Genomic DNA, 22,608 nt, shown 5'->3' with positions numbered 1-22,608 from the left:
TTGCTTTGAGTAGTTAGGAAACTTACTACAGGAATGAAAAGCTTACTACAGCCTTAACTTTTCCCCCATTACACTAAAGAGCTCAAATACATGCAGGTGATGCTCAAGTACAAACAACTAGTACTCAAACCCAATAGATGACAGCAACACAGTACAATGAAAAATACTGTGCATTCAGATATAGGTGCCTCTGTGCGTAAACTGAGATTCTAAGCTCTAATGCTTAAGCTTGTGACTTTAGTCATAGCTGCAAGCATGGGTATATGCTAGCCCTCCTATGGAAAACAATAAAGATGGCTACTAGGCAGAACGGCACAAGCTGTTGTTTGAGAAAACCTAATCTTCTATGACAATACCAGCGTAACAGAATCTCAGCCTCCTCAGCTTGATGGTGCAGGATCCTCTGAAGTCCAGCAACAGTTGGTTGCTGTAAACCAAATCAAAGAACTGATCGAGTTTAAATACTTTTCTTTTGGGAGGCAGCAAAGAATGGTTTTCACATTGTTGCACCAGACTATTATTTTTTAGCCGTCTCTGATGGATAGTTACTCCTGGCTCTGCCTTACTGGGCTGAAGGAAATATAGTTTAGTAAGCTACTGCTAGCTATACTAGCAACTAAATACAAGTCCCGAGTCAGCTCGGGTAGATGAGCCATTTACTTCATACCCCCACTGAAGTGCAAGGTGCGTATAGCACAGGATGCAGCACTCATACTTCAAATTCTTTGAGCTTACAGATTTTTAAAGAGGGAAATTTCCTTTTCTTCTTCTCCCTTGTACAAGAGTATTATACACCTTAAAACACACTAACATGATTTTCAGTTAGTATAAAAACATCAGCATGAACAAAAACAGATTAGCAAAATAGATCTTACTGAATCTAATCTTTCCTCTTGATGCAAAAACTGGGCAATATCTTCAGGGGTAGTGCCGAGCATTCCTTGTTCTTGTAGATATTGTATCCCCCTCTTTGGCTTCTTATTGAATCTGTGCAATCAAAATCAACACAGAATGAGAGTGAATCCTTTCATCTGTGCACATAGCCATACCTGCTTCATAAAAACAAGAGAAAAAAAAAACAACCCACAACAATCCTAGATGACACATCAAAATTTGCATATTAGTTTTTTCCTTTCTCAAACTAAGTATTAGGTAGAAACAACTTATTCCTTTATATTATTATTATTCCTTCCCTCTATCTTTTTCCCTTGCTATGAACAGCTTCCTCTTCCTTCTTCCTAAGCAACTACCATCATGGAATCCAAGTAGCTCCCAGTAAAAAGGGTATCAAGTCTTCAAATCCACTATGCAATGAAATTAGTCTTCCCTCCGACCCCGAGTGCTAAACAATATTGTTTACTCTGGTCTAGGATGCAGTTTCTGCTCTTCTGCAATCTAACTAAAACTAAGTGAAATTCCAGGTTCATTGCAAGTTAAGTGTGTACGTTAAAAAACAGTACTTCTGGTTACTGCATACTCCTGATTTGGAAAGAAGTAATTACATTTTATTTTTTATTTTAATCTCAGTGAAAAGCTTACAAAATCCATCAGTTGCCTGTAAGACTGATAATGAATGAATGAATTCAAGAATGACTGGACAAAAGATCAACTGACTGAAAGAAACCAAGACCTTTAAGGACTAAGGCATGCTTGTCTGCAGACCGAAATCTTTACTAAAGAAAATTTTTATTATTGCATAAAATGAGCTCACTGAGGAGGTGGAGTGACCAGGCTGAAATCACATGAAAGATTCACGTCAGACTCAGAAATTATATTATCTTCCACTTCAAACTATGACAAGCTTACAAATTAAAGGGAACATCATCTTAAGCATATAAGCACTTCCATGAGTAATGTGTAAAGTAAAACAGGCAATATTCATCTTCTTGCATGAGTTCAATACACATTTTACTCAAATATAAAAACCTTATTTTTAGACAAGCAGGTCTGGAGAAAAAAAAAAAAAGAACAAACATTCAGAGTACTCATCTTCTAGCTGTGAGGAATTAGGTTAACACAAAACACTGTTGACAGGCTCCAAAGGGAACACCATTCAGCACTCTTTCACCAGAGGAAGTGCTGTTACATCCAGAGTTTTTTTCCTAACACAAGATGAGTATCTATGAGGAGAAGGAAGAAAAACCCAGGCATCTTCGTAGTTCTGAAAGAATCCACCCTCCCACGGGTGATAAAAAGGCACTCACAAGTCAATTCCTTGTTCTATTATTTCCTTTTGTTGCTTTAGGACCTCAAACTGCTCTGGGTTGTCAGTGCCAGACATCTGTGTGCTGTAACTGCCAATTCCTGATGAAGCCGTAGAATCCAGAGAATTTAAGCTTCCATATCTGTTAATTGTCTCGGGATGTTTGGTTTCATTGCTGTCCTGTTCTGTGGGTTTTTCTTGGCCTGTGAATTGGTGGCAAGGGGAAAGTTATATACACACAAAATACATACACATCGAAACAAAAGAGTTTATTCTTCAATTATTCTTCAAATCCTCTCTGAAAGCTTCTAGAAGTTACTATAGTATCTTCAGTGATCTATTTATATTTACATAAACGTTCTGCTTTGTTTTGGTTGGGAAAATAATCATTTCAGTATATCAGGGGGGACTCTCTCAGTATGACACATACCTGAAATTTAAGCTTTGAGTTACAACTGCAATTTCGAAGCACTTGATAAAAATAGAAGCAACACCTCAGAAACCCAAATACAAATCTTCCCCTTTATTCTCAAATCTAATGTCACACTTGGACCTGAAGCAAATCGCACTATTTAAAGCTTCTGAAACTGGTGCTCAAAGCGCATATGATTAACATATGCCAAGTAGCTGGTGCTCTTTCTCACAGTAGTGCTTCGCATGTCTAAAAATGATGTTACTACTTCAGCTAACAACTTTAAGCATTTAAACTGAAAATCGTGGCATAACCTTGGTATTTTTTCATCTCAGGTCAGATAAAAACAAGGATAAAATATATTCAGTTATTTCACTGCTTGTAACGCTGGATGTCCTATAGCTATGTATTATGAAATTAAAAAATAAAACTCCATGCAGCTTGCTTTAGTATTAATCTGTTGGAAATTAGACTGAATTGGAAATTAGGAGATCTTCCAAGTAAGTTTTATGGTGCCCTTAGAATTAAAAATACATGAAATCCCAGAAATTATTAACTTCCAGTGTAACAGTCTCCCAGGAATTTAGACAACTATGAGGGAAAAAAAAAAACACAACTTGTTCAAATGACAACCATCCAAACTTATTAATTTCTTCAAACGTTATAAACAATTTTTAAAAAAAATTTTAATCACTTTTACAAAACCAGAACCAACAATATAAAATGCTGCAAAAAATGCATTAAATTTATGGAGTACATCTTTACAAACCCCATCTTACCAAGCGTTGTCTGAGAATTGGGATTTACATACTGATCCTTACTCCACTCCACCATGCACTTCAAGATTGATACTAAGCATTCCAATCCCTTCTTTCGCAAACTTAACTCCTAGAATGGATTTCAAAAGACATACATCAGTGAAATGTAAAGTCTAGTTTTAACCTATCATGCCAAGAAACTTGAAGCTTTACAAAGTTTGATAGAATTTTTACCTGAACGTTGGACATGCCAAGCTCTTGACTACCCCTTCCTTGAGCAATCTTTGATAGGTCATTAACCAGTCTTTCAAATATATTTGCTGCATTTAAGTCACAATCATAGTTCACATAAATGTCCACTACACTCTGGGCATCTATAAACAAAGTGATATTGTTAAACTTGAAACAAACTAGATTATTTAATGAAAGACAAGTTCAGTTTTTCTCTTTAGCATAAAAATGCAAAAACAAAAATGTCCTTAATACCTGCACATATCCGAGTCAATGTTTGTATAACCATCCATTTATGATCAAATGAGCTAGTAGAAGTTTCCAAGATATACAGGAAAATTTCCTTGAAGAAAACCTAGCAAGTTATTCCAGAAAAAGGAAAAGAGTCATTTGTTACATCCAGAGCATATTAACTCTCAAACAACATTATCAAACTTGGAAGACCAATATTCTGACACGATTCTGAAAGCTCATGGGCAGTACTTAAGCATTTTAAAGGTAAAAGAGAGGGAAGAAGAGGAGAGGAGGAAATAAAACTTTACTTATGCTTAATGTGTTTGAAGTAGCACTTCAAATTAGGATATGTGTACTTATGGAGTTCTGTCTAGCTGAAGTTTTGTTTATATTCTGATCACTAAAGCAGAACTACTGCAAATGCTTTAAGTCCTGAAGGACAATTTAGTCTAAAAGACTAAGCTACCATTATAGTTTCAAATCATTTGGGATCTTTAAAGCAGATATATTATCTCACCATGACAGATTTTCTCAAAAAAAAAAAAAAAAAAAAAAAAAAAAAAAAAAAAAAAAAAAAACAGCCAACAATGTCAATTTAAAGTACTAGCCCTTTCTTAGAAGGGAAGCACCTAGACACAAGAGAATCATTCTATACCATTAGTGTACTGGAGGAAGAACACTGGTCAGACGCTGCATATGAAATGCAGCGCCTCTAATTAGAAGAAAATCTCTGTTAAATCAGACATCAGTTTTCCCTGAAAGTGCTTTAGTACAGATGCCTTCATCTGGAATAGAGAGTACTCTTCTCCTGCTCAATGAGTTCCCACTAGTTCTGTTAGCATTACAGTCCTACTATTTCAGCTGCACATGCTTAGCAGCTAGCGCAGGCTTTTTCTAACTTTTTTCCTAGTGTAAGCAGTGACTGCTATAAAAGTGTACGAACTCAAACTGTGAACTGCTAATGGCACTACATCACCATTGACAGTTCACCTCTCCTCAGGCAGTTGATCAAATCAATCAACTTACGTTTATTCAAGAATATTAACAGTTCCAAGCCATCAAGGTACTCTAAGAGCAGAACAAACATCCAAAGGTATTACTAACTTGTTTTTAATTGTAAATATCCCCTCATATGACAGAACTCTATAGAGATTTTATCCCATCAGCCAGGTAAAGTATGTTTTGATTTAAATGCGTATTTATTTTGTGAAAAAACACAACATTGATTTTTAAGCAACTTTGATAGTAAGCCGTTTCCTCAAGCAAAATGCACCAATAAGATTTCCATTGCACTGGCCTTTTCAGGGAAGAAGAGGCAAACAGCACAATCCCAGTTATTTTTCTTATTAAGGAACGTCTTCCTAGGAAGCATAAGGAGTTCAACATAGATCAGGTCAGATCAATGTAAGTGGAACACTATTCCAAGCACTTAAAAATATGCACAATATAAGAGTGACTTTAGGCACAACTTCAAGGAATCCAAGTGGAGGAAGAAAAAAATTATTAAACATTGTGCTCTCAGCAGTTTTTCACCACATCCTTGCTGTTCTCTGAATTTTTACTTGAAGACAATAATGCTATTTACCCATTCCGGAATCAGAGAAATTATTATTTTCTGGTAGAGAATTTTAAAAAAGAAATCACTGATTGAGTAAAGTTGAGTATGAAAATTAAGCCCAAGTCTTTAAGCTGCAAGAGAAATTTGCTGAAAGGCCTACATATTACGATGAAACTTATTAGATCTCTGTACTTCTGAAACACAGCAGACTTCTTGCACATCAAAGCACACCCTGGGATGTACGACTTCTCTCATAGCTTTACAGACAAGAGGCAATGGGCAGAAATCGAACCACAGGAAGTTCCGCCTGACCGTGAGGGGCAATTTCTTCCCTGTGAGAGTGACGGAGCACTGGAACAAGTTGCCCGGAGAGGTTGTGGAGTCTCCTTCTCTGGAGATCTTCAAGGCCCGCCTGGATGCAACCCTGTCACATGCTCTAGGTGACCCTGCTTGAGCAGGGAGGTTGGACTAGATGATCTCCAGAGGTCCCTTTCAACCTTACTGATTCTATGATTAGTTGCATTTTAGATATTTACAATGGTATCTATCACTGAATTACTTACTGAAAATTACATCATAGACTTGAGACTATTCTCAGCATATCAGGAAACTAAACCAGAAAAGACCTTAGGCTTTCATTTGGTCAACTGAAGATAAGAAACAGACAGCTCACTCAGAGTTGTGGAAGGGTAGTAAGGTGTATTATAGCTAAATGACACCCTTGAAACCGATGTCTTGATTTCCAAGAAAACATTATGCAAAAAAGGAGGGGCAAAGGAAGGAGAGGAGCCCCCTCAAAATGTTGCCTACCGCCAGTGTCAGAGGTGGTTCACACATTACTGCAAATGCATCTGCTGACCTGTTCAGAAATACAGCTACAGTAATGAAGTAAGATTCAGACTATTAGACGACAGTAATAGCTGAGAATTAAATTACAAAGAAGGACATTCTAAAGTGCCTCACTGAAAGGTACCATGCCCCAGTTAACTTTCAACAGAATCTGAAATTAACTTAGACAATATGCCAGCATTTCTTGCACAGATGAAGGATGCTGCCTCAAATCTAAAATACAGATTTTGCATATTATAAATCAGAACATATAGCTTTCCTTACAGCTCCAGGAACTTACTAAAGTCACAAACCCAACATGGATCTATCTACTTGTCTGCCCCTGTCTTCTGTGTAACCTTTAGGATCACTAGCTGAAAGAACAGGAATTCTTAGCTCACACCCATGAGGGGGGAAAAATACAAAAAGAAAAGAAAAAAAAAGCATAAGTCCCTTGTGCTTTGGAATGATAGAAATGGCAGCACTGGCAGCATCAAGCTTTTGGCTTTCATATTTGCAAAAAGGAAATACAGCCCTGACATCCTGTGATAGTCCTAATTTTAGTATATTCTAAAAGCTGCTACAGCAATGTTGGGTGTTCTATATCCAAGCTCTCTCAGCTATACCATCGTTTCCTGTTTGAAATTTAAGGATAGGATGGCAGAGATGGAAGCTCATCAAATTTGTGTCCTGGTATCTAAGGAAAGTAGCTAAAATAATCAAATATTTGGGATATAAGGAGCAGGGGAAAAAAAAATCAGGTTAAGTGACCTTAAAAAGAATCTACATAATATTTCATGACATTAATTCTTCTTCTAAAACTCCTTTGAAAAACCATACATTATATACAGTGAAGATTTCTTAATCTTCATTACTTAATAACAGATATTAACAAAATGTGTTACTGCTTATTAGAGACTTCATTTTACGTTCTAGTTAAAATATAATAGAGATTTTTTTTTAAATAGGTGTACTCAAGTTTTCCTGTCACTTTCTACTTCACCAGTCAAATTGACATTACCTTAAGTGCCACATTACTTTTGATGTTTCAGAGTAAATTTTAATCTCTAAATATTCCAAAGGAAATATTGCTACCTATTATACTTGAATGAGGTTTCAAATGCACTATTGTAAGTATGGCTATTGCCCTTGGGCAATTGTTGGGGAATCACTGCAGGGAAAAACTAGGCAAGTCTTTATGCAAAAGCTGAGATTCAGGAAGAAGAACATGATTTCTCTACATAAGATCAAGCTACATACAAACACAGACAGACACTCACCCAACATGCCCTTTTAAATTAGACATACCTCAATCTGCATCTTTAGATGAGTCTTAAAGTTTGAGAGGAGGGTAAGAAATATGGAAAGTGAAAGTTCAAAAACTTCTGGAACTGATGACACTCCATTTTTTGACAGTGCAACACAAAGATACTGCTTAATAGCATTAATAAACATCTCATTTGTCCTGAAGACAGGTCCTGCATTCTGCAGAATGGACAGAAGCAACTGCAATGAAAGAATCTTTGATCGCAGTTCATGAGACCTGGAATAAAACAATACAGCATATGAACCACATGCAAGTCATAAAAATTAAGGTATTCTTTTGAAAAGTCAGTACACCACAACAATTTTATATATGGAACATTCAAAAAATAAACACAAATTTGAAACAACTTTATTTTAGAAAGAGCAATACGAAGATGTTGAACATATTTGGTTAAGCAGTCACCTTTCTGCCAAGGATATGGGTAAGAACAGCCTTTTCCAGTCACTGTTTCTTTCCGTTACTATTGAGTTACTCATCTGTAGAGCAATACCTCTCAACAGCGAAAGGTAGGCAACATTGCCTACTCTTAGTCTGAGAGTGAATGGAACGCTCTTTCCTTTTAATGGACTTTGGAGGATCCCAACCCATCCCATCTGCAGAATCTAAACTATCAAAAGGGGAAAGCAAGCAACTTACTCTAGAGATTCCTCCTTTTTCTCTATTTCCACTAATACCAATAGCTATACTGCCTGACCTACTTCTTCCCAACACAACCACCTCTCTTTTACATAAATATGGTATTTTACACTGTATGTCAGTTACTGGCACTGTCTCACTCCAAGAGCAGTGAAGACACATAACATGCCTATCATAAACGTGGCAATAGCAAACTATCTTTGAAAACATAATATAATTTAATTAGTATTCTGGATGAAAGCAGTCTTTCCTCAGATTCCTGATGCTCCTTCCCACTTCTGATCATCTCAAAAAAGACTATGTGCCTCTTCAGAAGAGTGAGAATAGACACAAATAGCTTTCATGAACAAGACAGACCACAGCTTTCATCAAACAACCACTTGATGATGAGTGGCAACTACTGAAATGTGAGGAACAATGAAAGCAAGTTTTTTCCATATATAGCCCAGATATAAGGCACTCTTCTAATCAACATGGCACACACAATAGTTGAATGTTTGCTGTATTCTGCAAAAATATCAACTTAAAAAAGCCATTCCAATCCAGTTAAAAACAAAAATACAAATTCACAACAAAAACTCAATAGTTTCTGCATGCTTACAAGGGAAGTGGGCCAGGAAAAAAAAAAAAAAAAAAAAAAAGAGAGAGAGAGAAGAAAAAAATCATTCTGTTACCATTTCAAACTCCCCAACATAATCTCCCAATCTTAAGTCGTGTCTGAAGACACTTTTGAGATGTGAAATGGAGCTGTCAAACTGACCTTAAAAAGGTCACCCAAGGCCTCAAAAACTTGCTACCACTTTCTTGCACCCTCTAGGCTCAAAAAGTAAGTATTCTGACAGGGGAGAAAAATAGTTATACAACATGATGTACTCTCTCTTACATTGATCCCATCCTTTTTGTAAGCCTAAAGTTTCTCAGCATTTATTTTAAGTGTCCTCTCCTCTAAAAGTTTCTTATTCATCTGCGTGAGGGTCTGTTGCATAAGCTATATTCTGTACTCTCCCACATCATATGCTCTAGGCTGAGAAGCCTCAAACACCTTCTTCTCTCATTCTTCCTAATGGGCCCCAGAGTCAAAGTAAATGCCCGAAAAATGCTCTCAGTGACAGTTCAAGTGCCCAGCCCTGGGCACTGTGTTACATTCCATCTAGCTGTGCAACTTTTATGTAAAAGGCTTGATTTTGCATTATGTTGATCCATCTGAACAAGTTTGTAACTTGATGCATGCTTTGCTCTCAAGCATAAACAAATATCTAATACTAGAGATTCTCTCCAAATTTGTATTTTAAATATCGCCTTCTTCAAGTAAACGTCAATTCATTGCCAAATTGTAACTTGCTGGCCTCACCAATTTCATAAGATGTGAAAACTCACTTTAGTCTAAAACAACCTTAAAGACTGAAACCTAATAAATGAGCTTTCAGGAAAATTTTCTAAAGTAAAGTATTTTTTTCCACCTTATTTTGTATCTAGGAAAAAATATTTAAAAACATCAAGCACATCCGAGTCTTCTGTGTCTAAATTAAAGCTCCCTGCCCAGTTACCTAAAATTTAAAAATATTTTCCTGAAAAACTTCATAGCCAGTTTCATTAGCAGGATGATTTTTAGTAGGTTTTTTTTTTCTTAATGCTGTGGATATCCTACATCTACTCTCCCAATTACAACAAGACATCAATGCCTTAGAACCAAGATCAATTTTAAGCACTTCCCCAAACACAGAACATCTTTGGATTCCTTGGCAGCTAAGTCTTGTCCTAAATGTCATTTCCCTAATTTTTCTATATAAAGAGCTTAATCACTTCTAATATATACATCAAGGACTCCATGGATTCAAATGGTTCCAAGTGCCTCATTAACTATTGCTGCTTTTCCAGAGGGATTTAACCCATTTAATTAATTTAGCCTTTAATAAATAGTATTCGTAATCTTACAGAGGTGACTTCAATCACAGAATTTATAGCACTTTCCAGAAGAAAGATTTTCTATAAGCGGAAGGAAAAAACCTCAGGCCCCTAATCTTTATTCTTGGATTTCCTCAGTTTCCAAAGACCGTGACTAGGTGACAATGCAAAAAAGGTTCTAGATCAACCCTTCAAAATCTTTCCATTACATTACTTTTTTTCAGCTTATTACTGATATCAATGGTTAAATTTAAGCTGCCTGAAAGCTACCCAGGTTAAAGTGAGAACCTGAAATAGTAAAAATGATGTTATCTTAAAGAATAATTGGGCCTTTGCCTATAGCAAAAAACGCAGTCCTCTTGAAAATTACTACAAACTGTTCCTAACATGCAAAAAAGACGCATATATATTCTATCCAAGTCTAGAAATGCAAACTTCTGTGCCAACAGATGCGACTAACTCAGATATTGGCATCTGAGATACAAAGAGTTTTGTTTTAGAATAAACAATTCTGTCTGTCAAACTGTAAACATAGTATCTTCTATTACACAGTAGAATTTCTAAAACAGACAAAGACCTTGTTTCCAAACATTTGTTTTGGATGAGAAGGCTGTCAAAAGCATCCAACCTGAACATGAGAATGAATAATACTGAACTGATAGCAGTTTTAACAAATCTGTGATACAATGTGAAGACCTTATATGAAGATGAACTAAGTTGGCATGCATACTGAATACTCAATATGCAAGATAAAAGAAACTGCAGGGCATAAATGACAATGGTTATGGACTTAGGTGTTACTCAAAATGACAGTAACAATAGCTGAGACCAAAGATATTTGAAAACTTTCTTTATAAACCCCGCTAGATGTAAAACTGTTACACACAACAACTAGAAAGAATCTTAGGTACTTATAAAGCAGTGTAAGATTGTTAAGAAACTTCTGAAGAGTCAGATGGGTAAGAAAAGCTGCTTTCATTTAACATACAAAAGATGCAATACAATATAGAAGTATCTTTTCAAAGTTTCCAGGCTATTTTACCATACTATTGTCCTCTGAATAACTGAGGATTCTCAAAAATGTTTAAGTAACTTATTTTTAAAATAGAAAAGACTTATTTTAAGAACATTTAATTCTACTTACTTTGGATCTGGCGGTCCATCTGACAGGGGCTTCATAGAGAGTTTACACAGTGACCTGAATACAAGGAAGGCATCCTTTTGTAAAATGTGGGAAAACTTAGCACCAGGGGTAGGTCCTGAAGAATTTCCAGATTCCTAAAGAAGTTAACATATTTCAGTATTCCATTTTGCATTAGCAGGGTGTGTAGGGAAATCCCCACCTCCTAGCAACAAGAAGTTAAGATATTATACAATATAACCAATTCACTACAATTTTACGGTCTCAAGATTAAATTAAGAAAAAATAGGATTCTGCAGTGCCATTAAAATAAACGCACTCACTAACAAAAACTACCATCTCAGTGAGAAGTCAGAATTACACAGAGATCACAATCAAATTAGACTAGTCAAGTTTAAACAAGGTAACTTGCACAGATTTGTTTTCAGTAGTTTTCAGTAGATAACTTTTTTTTTTTTTAAGAGGCATTTTATTAGAATGCAAGTAATTACATACCTTTGGCAAGATGAATCTGGTAAAATTTTTAGGGTACAATATCAACTCCTACTACCAAGTTCTTGCAATTCTGTGCTATTGTCCTCTACATAAGCAACACTTACATAAGCAATATACTTAATGTTATCTTCATGTTATCTTCAGCTAACATGGCATATGTCTTGTGACTAACTTTATGAGCTATTCCTTCCCAAACCTTTTTACTGCACTGACAGCAGAGACCTTCTGTCAGTAGACACTGTACACATGCTGATATCTGATAAAACAGAGAGCATGTATTAAAAATGCAATAAAGCTTAGAACATGATTTAACATTTGAAACTAATTTAAGTTATTTTGTGGAAATAAAACATAAACATTCTCTACAGAACTGTTTGGCAAAAAAAAAAATCCATTTATCTTAACCATTCCTTTTTCAGGATTTCCTGATTTGTATTTGCCTGTACCTGAGTGTCATTGGAAGAGACAGATAATCTGTCATCAGGTAAAGATGGTGTATAAGCAACAGAAATTGGAGTCCCTGGAATTCCATTTGCCTGAATGTTTTCACTGTCACTGCCATCCTCTAATGTTACAATTGTGCCATCAGCACTTGTACTTTCAGCAGTCCCTTCTATATCTGTTAGAAAAGATATAAAAATTAACCCCGAATGCTAAGAAAGAACGCAAAGCAAAAAGAGCTTTTAAATACTAAATCAACCAGAAGCGAAGTTTCATAAGGCAGAAAGGAGCTTTAGGCAAAAATTTACATTATAATGTTAAATAAAAATGAACAGTAATTTCCACTAATGAAAATCACAGTTGAAAACGACTGAGAAATTTACAGTACCAGGTTCACAATTCTACCAAGTTTCCAACAAGTGTTGGGAAAAAAGTCGTTAATTTCATATGTACTTTCCAACGAAATGAGAAATGTTGAACTTCATTACTATTTCAGAGACAAGCTCATTTTTAAGACTTTATGTGGGCACAAAACAGAAAAACAAAATGAACAAAAATTCTGAGAAAACTGATCATAAATTGTTATCACAAGTGAAAAACCTCAGGCTTCCCCCCCCCCCCCTTTTTTTTTTGAAAGAACAACATGCTCCAATAGAGTGGATAAAATAATGCTTGAAATCTCATTCACTTTATTGTCCAATAACACACAGCTGAAGACAGACAACCTAAAAATTAACATATAAAAATTAGTTAAATAAAGGTGTATTTTAGCTAGTCAGTAGTGTTCAAATAATTCTTCATGTCAAGCTTCAGATTGCTGTCCTTATTGAATAGACAGATAAATATGGATATAATACCTCCAACTACTATGTTCACCATTTCCTGCACAATACTTTGTACAATTTCTTGTGCCTTCTCTTCACATTCATTTTCACCATATGTTCCTCCATCAGCCCTAGAAAGATCTTAAAAAAAAATAAAATAAATAATAAGGAAGCATTTTGCTTATATTTAAAACCTAAAATATTCAATAACAAATCTATTGATGGGGGAGTACACATTAATAAGTGCAGTGGTTGATGTTTTGAAAACAGTAAATGAAGAAGGAACTTTCCACTGTTTAACTTGTAAATGACAATTAATATGCAGATCTATGCAGAAAATATATAAATATACAGAATTGATGCAAGTTAAACACTAAAAACTACTGTTTCTCAAATACTATTTTCAAAAACTTTCCCAATATTACATTTTACATTTACTTTTTTTTTCTACATTACTTTAAAAACAGACCTATTCCCTCCCTCCATGAAACAAATACACGCTGATTACTTTCTGCTGCTGTAGCTTGGTCAGCTTCTGTCTGTTCATTTTCAGCACTAGAAATATCAGATCCATTTTCCGCCTCTGTCTCTTCTTGAAGATTCTTATCCAAATCATTCGTGTTGTGGTCAAGCTCCCTCTCATGCTCTTTAGACAGCTGATCAGTCTGTGTCGGAATGTGGCTTAACTGAGGTGACTCGGGCTCATGATGGCTTACTGGAGACTGCTGAAGATGGTGCTGCTGTCTGTGTCTTTCCTTTTCCATCTGTTTGGCTTCCTGAAGCTAGAAAAATATTGCAATTACACAAAAATTCTATCATGAGAACAAAATTCAAGCTGTATGTATAGTGTATGTGTTTACAGAACAACACACACACTAAAACATGTAATCCCTAACATCTTTGCTTACCTAATGCCTTAATAAAGCCATACGAGTTTAAGAAAATGCGTCATTTGTATTATTACAACTACTTCCACTATCAAAAAATAAACCTTTTGTAAGAGAGCTGCTTCCCAGCTATGCACATTACATTTACCGTATCTTTACTGTGGAAGATGAATAAATAAGACATACTACAGGAACAAGAATTGCAAAACACTAAGGACTACAGACCCCTAGGAAGAAATGATTGTGTCATCTTAAAATTTTAAGACAAAAACTATTTTGGTTTCATGTTTTCTAGGACTGAAATCTGCATGGAGCAGGGCAGGAGCAACCAAAGTCAAACCAAAGGAAACCAGGGTGTTCTTTGACATGCCAAAAGCAATCTCTGTATCCTGTAGAGTCTAGCATTTACCAGAAATTTTGTAACTTAACTATGAACTCTGCCATTTACTCTTCCACTTAAATCTTTCTATGCTATATTTTTCAGGGTGCTATACATCTCTGAGTAGACACAGCCCTTCAAATTACAGATTAAATAACTGCTTGTTATGTATTGTATGATGTATTATAAATATATAACTGGGACGGTATCGTGTACCAATATACAGTTGCTTTTTTTTTTAAAAAAAAAAGTAAGCATAAACTTATATCCCCTACATATTCTGAAAGGAAGCTACTAGAGTTTGCAACAAAGCAGCAGAGTTACTTCTAGAGGTAGCTAGAAATTCAAGTAGCTCTCTGATCTGGGGATTCCCCTTGGCTTTTATAGGGATTAAAACAATTATTTTGCCTTATCATCATCAGCAGTAGAAGGCACAGGACATATGCTGGAGTCCCCGCTGACTACTCACAATGACAGTTTCAGTGACATACAGTGACATATCTGTTACTGACTGTTACACATAAAAATGTTACAAGAATGTGATTACACCACTGAAGCAGTATTTTTTTTTATCGTGGATTACTCCTTTGGTGCTTATCACCACAACAACATTTGAGCACTTCACAATGACTAGTCTATTCCCCATGCACTTTCATGAAGAGAGGTAGTGTTACATGTCTCAACAGCACGAGAACAGAAACTGAAGTCAAATGTGTCCACTAGCTATAGAGGCCCAATATGAGAAGATAACACTCTACACAAATACATCTTCCCCCCCCCCCCCGCCCCAACATCCCCAACATTTCACACCAGTTTCTGAGAGCAAAACAAAACAATGTAAGTTAACAAGATTTTTAACAAAGTAAACTAGGAAAGACTATGAGCTTTGCTAATGATGGGGAAAAAAAAAAAAAAAAAAAACCTCTCAAGGTAGTTTGCTTCTAAAGAACCATCTTCTATAAAGACTAAAGACACTAAGGTACTTACTGCTTGATTTTCCATACGTGCAAATATGACATTCAGCATTTGTGTGAGAGTGGCCTTGGCTGTGGTTTGATTTATCAGGTTTTTGCTTGCTAGATAGATATTGTAACATGTTCTTACAGCCTGCAGCACTGTTCCTTCGTGGATTTCTATGTGTTGAGATGTTACTGCAGTGAGCAAAGCCTAAAAAACAACCACAAACAAAAAACCCACACATTTGTTCACATATTCACACACACACAAATATTTCAGTCGGAAACTTCAGTGTGCAAATAAACAGCAATTGCAGATTATTTTTAGATAAAAAGCAGTAAGTATATATCTTGAACTCTAATTTAGTTATGTTTTCCCATATAGTATCATAGTCATATCTGAACATCACACACACCAGTTATTGAGCGTTTTTACTAACATATTTATGAAATATACTCAATTTTTCTATAGTACTTAGTAGCAAGAAGTAACCAAAAGAATTATCAAGACAGGTGATTAATAAAAACACCCAGTTTTTTTTAGGCACAAAAGATGAAAAATAGACTACTGCTTAAAATATAGTAAGTAACTCAGAGGGTTCAAAAACTCTTTTAAAAATAAATGTAAGTGTGAAGAATAAAGACTGAGTAGGTGATTACGCAGTTACTACTGGGACAATTACCCATGCTCTTTGGATATATGCTAGAATATTTTGTTTTCCTCTCTGCAGAGGCTCTCTTCTTTCTTTCCATTTCATATAGTTTCTGCTTCTCTTATTTTACAATAAGTATTTATATAAGCCTCTGTGGAAAAAAAAATCAAGTAATATATAATAAAGGAACACATTCGTATGTGAGGTATAGGTAGGCTGAATTAAAAAAAGAGAGGCAGGCAGATTGAATTTGAGAACTGGGTGCAAAGACACTGCCAGAGGAACTGGGGCACAGGGAAACATTGGGGTGTGCAAGGAAGGCGGAAGAACCTAGTCCATAATGGAACAAAAATGCACACACTAATCATCCTACACCAGCAAAAGATATCAGAAATCAAGGAGAAGTTTTATGCATTAAGGGTTTGACAGAGCTAATGATTTAATGGGATGCTTAGGAAAACCATGAGAAAAATGGAAGCACTGGAGAGCCTGTACATTTTAATTGTGAGAAAGACTTTACAAAGTTATTTTACACTTAAAAAAAAAAAAGAAATCTCAAAACAACACAACATACCACTGTGTAGCTTAATGTGAATAAAAAAAAAAAAAAAAAAAACCCAAACCCCATCTCACTGACCTGCCTGCCTTTCAGGAGTCCTGAATTCTACTGTCAGACCAGGTGGCCTAAGGTCCTTTCTCATTCTACATTTGCATCTCAGTTTTTATCAGCAGATATATGGAGGCACATATATGGATGACTATGCTTACATTTCTCACTGGAGAAAGTATACTATTACCTGTATGACCACAAAACATCATCTCATGCTACACAGTCTACGAACTAGTACTGCCTAAATGCCAACTAGAAAGCTTTTAGTTATTTTTAATTATTTTTTATTACAGCTCCCAAGAAACTGAGCAAGGCAAACCATAAACAACAGCTTCATTAAAGGAATTAAGATCTCCCAGCACTGGAACTGTTCTTTCCACCAAATTCAGTTTGCATGTCCCTGGCCTTCTGAAAACCAGGAAGCACTGAGCTGAAATTCATGCCAGCATCCTTAACTCCATCCGCCTTTGCTATGATCCAATACCACCACAGAGCAGAAAAGGGAGACATGGCTGGAAGTAGATTATGTACTTTTTTTAAAATGTATTTTTTAACTGGCATAACAGCTTGGATTTCATTAATTTCTTCACTATGCTTGTTATGAGTACTTAAATTTCCTTAGCTCATAGTTCTTTTCACACCACCTGATAAGGAGGTGTGAAATGCAAAGACACTTTCATACAGATATGCACACACAGACATGGTTCCTGGCAGCCTCACTTATTAATGCAAATTGATTTAATAACTCCATCTTCTGTGCAAAGTGAGAATTCAGTCTTTCCAACAGGGCATCTCCTTGCAGATGTCTAACTATTAAAGAGTTCAGTATGGCTACAGATGTCCTAATAATCATTTATTTCAGTTTCTTTCCTTCTCAAGCACTGTAGATAACGAACTCTAAGGGCTACTATTCATGTTTATAAACTGAATACCATTTTTAACTGTGACCTTTTTTTAGTATCTTTCATATTCCTGCCAATTAAGAACTATTCTCAGGTTATTACTTATGCTTACTTCATATTTCAATGCAATTTCTCTTCCTCTAGTATTCACAATTTAGCAGAAATCTTTTCAATGAATACAAGACAGGAAGAGGGGACACACAAGTAGAAGATCACCTCTTTCAGCAACAGGCTCCAGTTAAGCAGAGAGAATGTTTGCACAAACTCTTATCTGCCATTCTTCTCCCTACTCCTATTCCATCTTTATAGTTTTTTTGTTTGTTTGTTTGTTTGTTTTAAGAGTTTATTTTATAATAGGTAGCAACTTTTCTGGAACAAAAAGGCGAGACAGAAATGTAAACAGAATCTCAACTAACGGCTCTGCAGATGTCAAGAGCTACTTTACAGACACAAGCCACAAATGCCACAGCAGAGCAAGCCTAGCCTAAAGGCAACTAAGTGTCTCTTGACGGAACCACTTCAAACATAATTTAATTAAGCAACTTGCAATGGCAGCACTAGCCTAATTACCTGCTTCCCTTCTGCCTCTGGCCATCCGCTCCACTACACTCTAATAAATGTTTACACAGCTTCACATCAAAATTACACCAATTGAAACTAAACTGCAACGGGAAAGGAGGAAAAGACCAGTTTCCTAGTCTGGTTCTTCATGGAGTCTGCAGATGAAGAAAAAGGCCATTACGAGAACAAGAACATCCATACAAAACCAAGGACAGAAAAGAAAATATTGCTTAAGTAGCACTGCCCCTGCTATCAGACTACTGCTAGATACCTATCTAAACTTAGATACCTAAAAAGGGACAAGCAACGCCCCTTGGCCTTGGCAGGATAGTTTCTTGCCAGTTGGCAGAAAGAGGCGCTTTCAGAACGCTGAGGCTGCTCTTGTCATTAGGAACCTGCTTAGAACGACTCCACCAAAACCTCTAAAGCCATTTGTCAAAAGCCACCAGAAGCACCAGGTTTGACTCTTACCCAGCTCTGGCTCCAAAGTCCCTGACTGAGGGCAGCATACGACATAGGTGCCATCCACCTGCAGAACCTGGAGAAGCCTCCAGAGAGAAAGGCACCTGAGTGAACCAGGTTCTTGTATTTTACAGTGCTGCTGGCAATGCAGCTGCCTTACTGGCAATGCTGCTCATGATGTGCGTAATAGCTTTTTCACAGCGTCCACCTAGAAAGCAGGGGACCCTGGTGTCCTGCCTTCCTTCTCCCTAGAGAGATTCAAATTCCTAAAGAATATACCAATCATCAGGATGACAGAACAGTTCTGACCCAGCTTCCCCAGTATGATTCCAAGGATGGATCATATGCCTTTTTAAACTGAAGAGTTATAAAGTCTCAAAGAACGTGACTGACTTAGCAGTTGTATCATTTCCCCTGAAGGAAGTCAGGAGAAAATTTTCTGGATGAAAATTATTTCTAAATCTGATACTTTTCATAGTGTGTAGTCATCGGACAAACACGAAGCCAAAAAAAAAAATAGCACTCTCCACTTTCCCAAGGATATATACACATGACAACTAGCAAAGTCTAAAAAGTCTGAAAGTGAGGGCACTAATTTCATGCATTTTAAAATTCCTAAAGAATTAACAATTCTCATTGGTTTTCTTGGACAGAAAGAATTTCAGCTCACAGACATCCCCTTTTAGGCAGATCAGCTTCTCCACATCTTGGCTCAGGTATGGATCACGGGCTGAGAGAACTAAAATAATCAAGCATTTAGAGAGAAGGTAATATAGCAAGAAGGAGATACCCATATTTCAGTCACTAAAAATCTAAATCAGCAAAAACTTCCCTTTGCAAGATTAGAAATGCCTTGAATGCTTGAGCACACAGAACAGCAAATCTGTACAACAGCAGCATAAACTAACACATTATGACTATTTGCTGGAGAAGTGGGACATCAAGAAAAAAGAAGGCCAGACCTGTGAAAAGGAATAAGGGAAACAAAGTACCTCCTTTGCAGTAAAATAAGTAAATCTAATCTGCAAGAAATGTCAACACCTCAGGATGCCTATGCACAAGAATACGAGCTAACGAACTCTCCGTTCTTCATAACCATCCTTTACTGTATTCTTCACTACTGCTCATCATCGACACAATCATTCAAACAATTAAGATATTTCCAATAGGTGGCCAGCTTCCATTAGCTGGCATTCCCTGGATTACCGAATACAATCAGAAAAGCTGTAGCTCTGCAGAAACATTTATTTGTACAAACTCTGCATGCAGAGTTTACCGAAGATATGCAAAGAAACTCCAAACCTCTGCCAAGCACAAGTCCGTGACACAGTAGCACAAAGTCTCCATGGTAACAACTGACTGCCAGCTCTAATTGCATTTCATATAATTATTTCAAAATTGATTTAAAAACCTGCTTCTTAATCATCACCTTCCCCACTGGGAGCACAGGATCATTTGATTGTAATTCTGCACAATTAAGAGAACTCCAGTGATCTGCTGTGAATGAAATTTCACCTAGTGGTCTGTGCACAAAACTTCATACCACAATCATGATTTCACTCAAAATGTAATGAGATTGGAAAAAGAAGCAGAAGTCAGGGATTTCCTATCTTAAAGAAACAAGATCAAGAATATATTTTAAAAATTGATTACATTTTCTAATTAAACATTCTTGCTTTTGAATTCTGAGACCATTAATATCTTCCTGCTGTCACTACTATAAATACTGGAAGTAGAATTTAATCATATTACCTTTATTATTTGTAGTTGAACCCCTTCGTCTGTTTGAGGGCCTTGGAAACAGCCACATATTGTCTCAATAATTCTATCAATTAATTTTTTGCCTGGAGCTGTGCTGTCCGGAGCATTCCCTGTCAAATGTCCATATGCTATAAGTTTCTGGAGAGGGAGAAAAACAGAAATGAAAGCTTAAAAAATAAGTTGGTCTTTTATTAGAATATACAAATTCATTTGATACCACTAATTTGAAGAGAATTAAAAAGTACATTTTAGCCCAAATCTAATAGAACACAAAGGATTTTTTAAAAAAGTCCTCCAGATTTATTCAATTTTCACTCAGCAACTGCAATACAAAGTTTGTCAACAAGCTTAGTACTAAATCTTTAGTTCAGTAATTAGCAATTATTTCAAAATAAACAAGATTCTAACGTAACGATATCTTCCTATGTAGTCAGCAAACTGATGTTTTTAATACCAAATAAGTCAATTGCAAACCCTTTCTGTTCAAGACGCTAACTAGTCTTCTGCTCCTAAGTGTTCTGCTGTTCCTTTCTCTCTACAGATCTTCAATATTTTGAAAAAGTACTTATTATAAAATTAACAAAATCCTGTTCCAAACATTTCAGCATGACAATATTTGTAAATCTCCATGGCCTACCTACTTAAATATACAGAGTAGCAAGGCACCATAGTGTGAGGGCATGCCAGGTATGCATGTGCCTGTGAACGTAAATACATTCATTTTGAGTTCACTGTTGTCAGGCTACTCAGGAGAAGAGAATGGCAGAATTCTGTGCTGCAGACATTGTTCTCAAAACATTGCAGGAGCAACAAACCTCTGAGTTTTGAAAGACTAAACACTGCAAATTTAAAGTATTTTACTGCAATTATAAACACTGTAAGACGAATTTGACAATGACCTGCTATATGCTACTGAAGTTTCAGCCTTCCATTTATGTTACTGATAGTAATTCAATACACAGAAATATGCACACATTAAAATAGGTTCCATCGATATAACAAAAGTGATCCAAACGTGCAACTATCTGTGGTTATATGTGTATACACAGAAATATACACACATGCACTCTGTAATAAACAATAAGACGTGTTCACCTTTTGTTCGAAATATATTCGGTTTGGTTGTGCGTGCCATCAGGTAAAACAACAGAAAAACAACAACATTCTTTGTTAGATATAACTGCTACCTCCAATTCGCACTAACAAGATTTTGTAGCTGATAGTTAAAGCTCATTTTCGTACAGACCTGTAAACAATCTAGAGACGTACTAACAATCCTGGGGCACTTGGACTGGCACGCCAGTTCAAACGGCAGGAAGTACTTGTCAGCTTCGATAAAACTCGTCTTTGATTTCACAGGTGGAAGAGTGCTTGAACCAGGCTTTGCTTCTCCATGAGGGGGACTAAACAGAATGATTTAGTTAGAATGCTGTAAGCAGCCACACAAATAATTCTCACCTCCACAGTATTTATGAAGCAAATAAAAATATCAAAAAAGTTGACATGAGGAAAGAATGCCTTCTATAAAGTGAACACAAAGGTAATGCAGTCATATAAATATTCTTAACAGTTTTATACTGAATTTGTCTCCTTTCTGAATCAGGCAAACCAACCCATTTCCACACTACATAGATTTTCAGTGGTCCCTGCTGGTTTGAAAGCAGAAAGACTTGTTTCCTGTAAAAACAGAAAAAAGCCTCTTACACGGATGCTGAAGGCAGAAGGGAAGAAGGGAAGTCCATTCAATAGCTTTCCCACATTCAATAATAATTCCCAGAGAGGTCGAGGTAGAAATTTTACTACTAGAGCAGAGAAAAATACAACTCTCTAGAAGTACTTTCTTTGATGATCCTGACAGTTCAGAAATATTGAGCTCCCGTACCATAATACAAGCTTGCTTTGGTATTTCAAACAAATAAACAAGCAAAAACCAAGTACATGCATTTTGGAGAGCAAATCATGTCTGATTTCAATCCTGGACCTTCTCAGGGAAAAAAGGGTTTTTGTTCTATATGTGCTTCAGACAGCACCACTGAATTTGAGAGATCAATGGTTACCAACATACCTCACTTGGGCAAAGTATCTGAGATGACTATAACTGTACAAAATTTGAGAAAAACTCAAACTAATCAATGTGATGAAAGATTAGTACTTGAGCTTTCCATGGGACAGATGGGATCATCCTTGAAGAAAAGGATTCTCGGTACTATATTCAAACAGCTCTCCTTGTTAAGAATTTAATCTTGTTTAAAAAGGTACCTAAATTCAATGTCTTAATATTGAATGAGCAATGTTAAGATTCTACCTTTCTACTAAATAACTCAACAAGTTTTAAGAATTTGGCCCTATATATTTTTTTTCTGAAGAAAACTAAAGGCCCCTTTTTTCAGGCAGATATAGAACATTATCTATTGCTCAACATCATTTTACTGGAAACAGCTCTT

At 36.2% G+C, this 22,608-nt stretch overlaps 1 protein-coding gene across 2 annotated transcripts in view; it reads right to left on the bottom strand.

The window, feature by feature from the left end:
- ARFGEF1 (ADP ribosylation factor guanine nucleotide exchange factor 1) overlaps positions 1-22,608 on the bottom strand; it is a 92,572-nt gene that overhangs the window by 37,250 nt on the left and 32,714 nt on the right. For both annotated transcript variants that reach the window (XM_062570302.1, XM_062570303.1), the window contains exons 3-15: positions 21,411-21,567; positions 20,156-20,302; positions 15,247-15,426; positions 13,502-13,775; positions 13,027-13,134; positions 12,175-12,347; positions 11,237-11,370; positions 7,533-7,767; positions 3,860-3,959; positions 3,608-3,747; positions 3,395-3,503; positions 2,205-2,406; positions 876-987 (exon numbers count right to left, since the gene is read on the bottom strand). In XM_062570302.1, the coding sequence (XP_062426286.1) occupies positions 876-987; positions 2,205-2,406; positions 3,395-3,503; positions 3,608-3,747; positions 3,860-3,959; positions 7,533-7,767; positions 11,237-11,370; positions 12,175-12,347; positions 13,027-13,134; positions 13,502-13,775; positions 15,247-15,426; positions 20,156-20,302; positions 21,411-21,567 (2,071 nt within the window). The remainder of the gene's footprint in view (positions 1-875; positions 988-2,204; positions 2,407-3,394; positions 3,504-3,607; positions 3,748-3,859; positions 3,960-7,532; positions 7,768-11,236; positions 11,371-12,174; positions 12,348-13,026; positions 13,135-13,501; positions 13,776-15,246; positions 15,427-20,155; positions 20,303-21,410; positions 21,568-22,608) is intronic.

This window comes from Rhea pennata, chromosome 2, assembly GCF_028389875.1.
Source record: "Rhea pennata isolate bPtePen1 chromosome 2, bPtePen1.pri, whole genome shotgun sequence".
In the NCBI taxonomy this organism is placed as follows: domain Eukaryota; kingdom Metazoa; phylum Chordata; class Aves; order Rheiformes; family Rheidae; genus Rhea; species Rhea pennata.
Note: the sequence above shows the minus strand (reverse complement) of the source record. Positions and strands in the feature narration are given on the sequence as shown.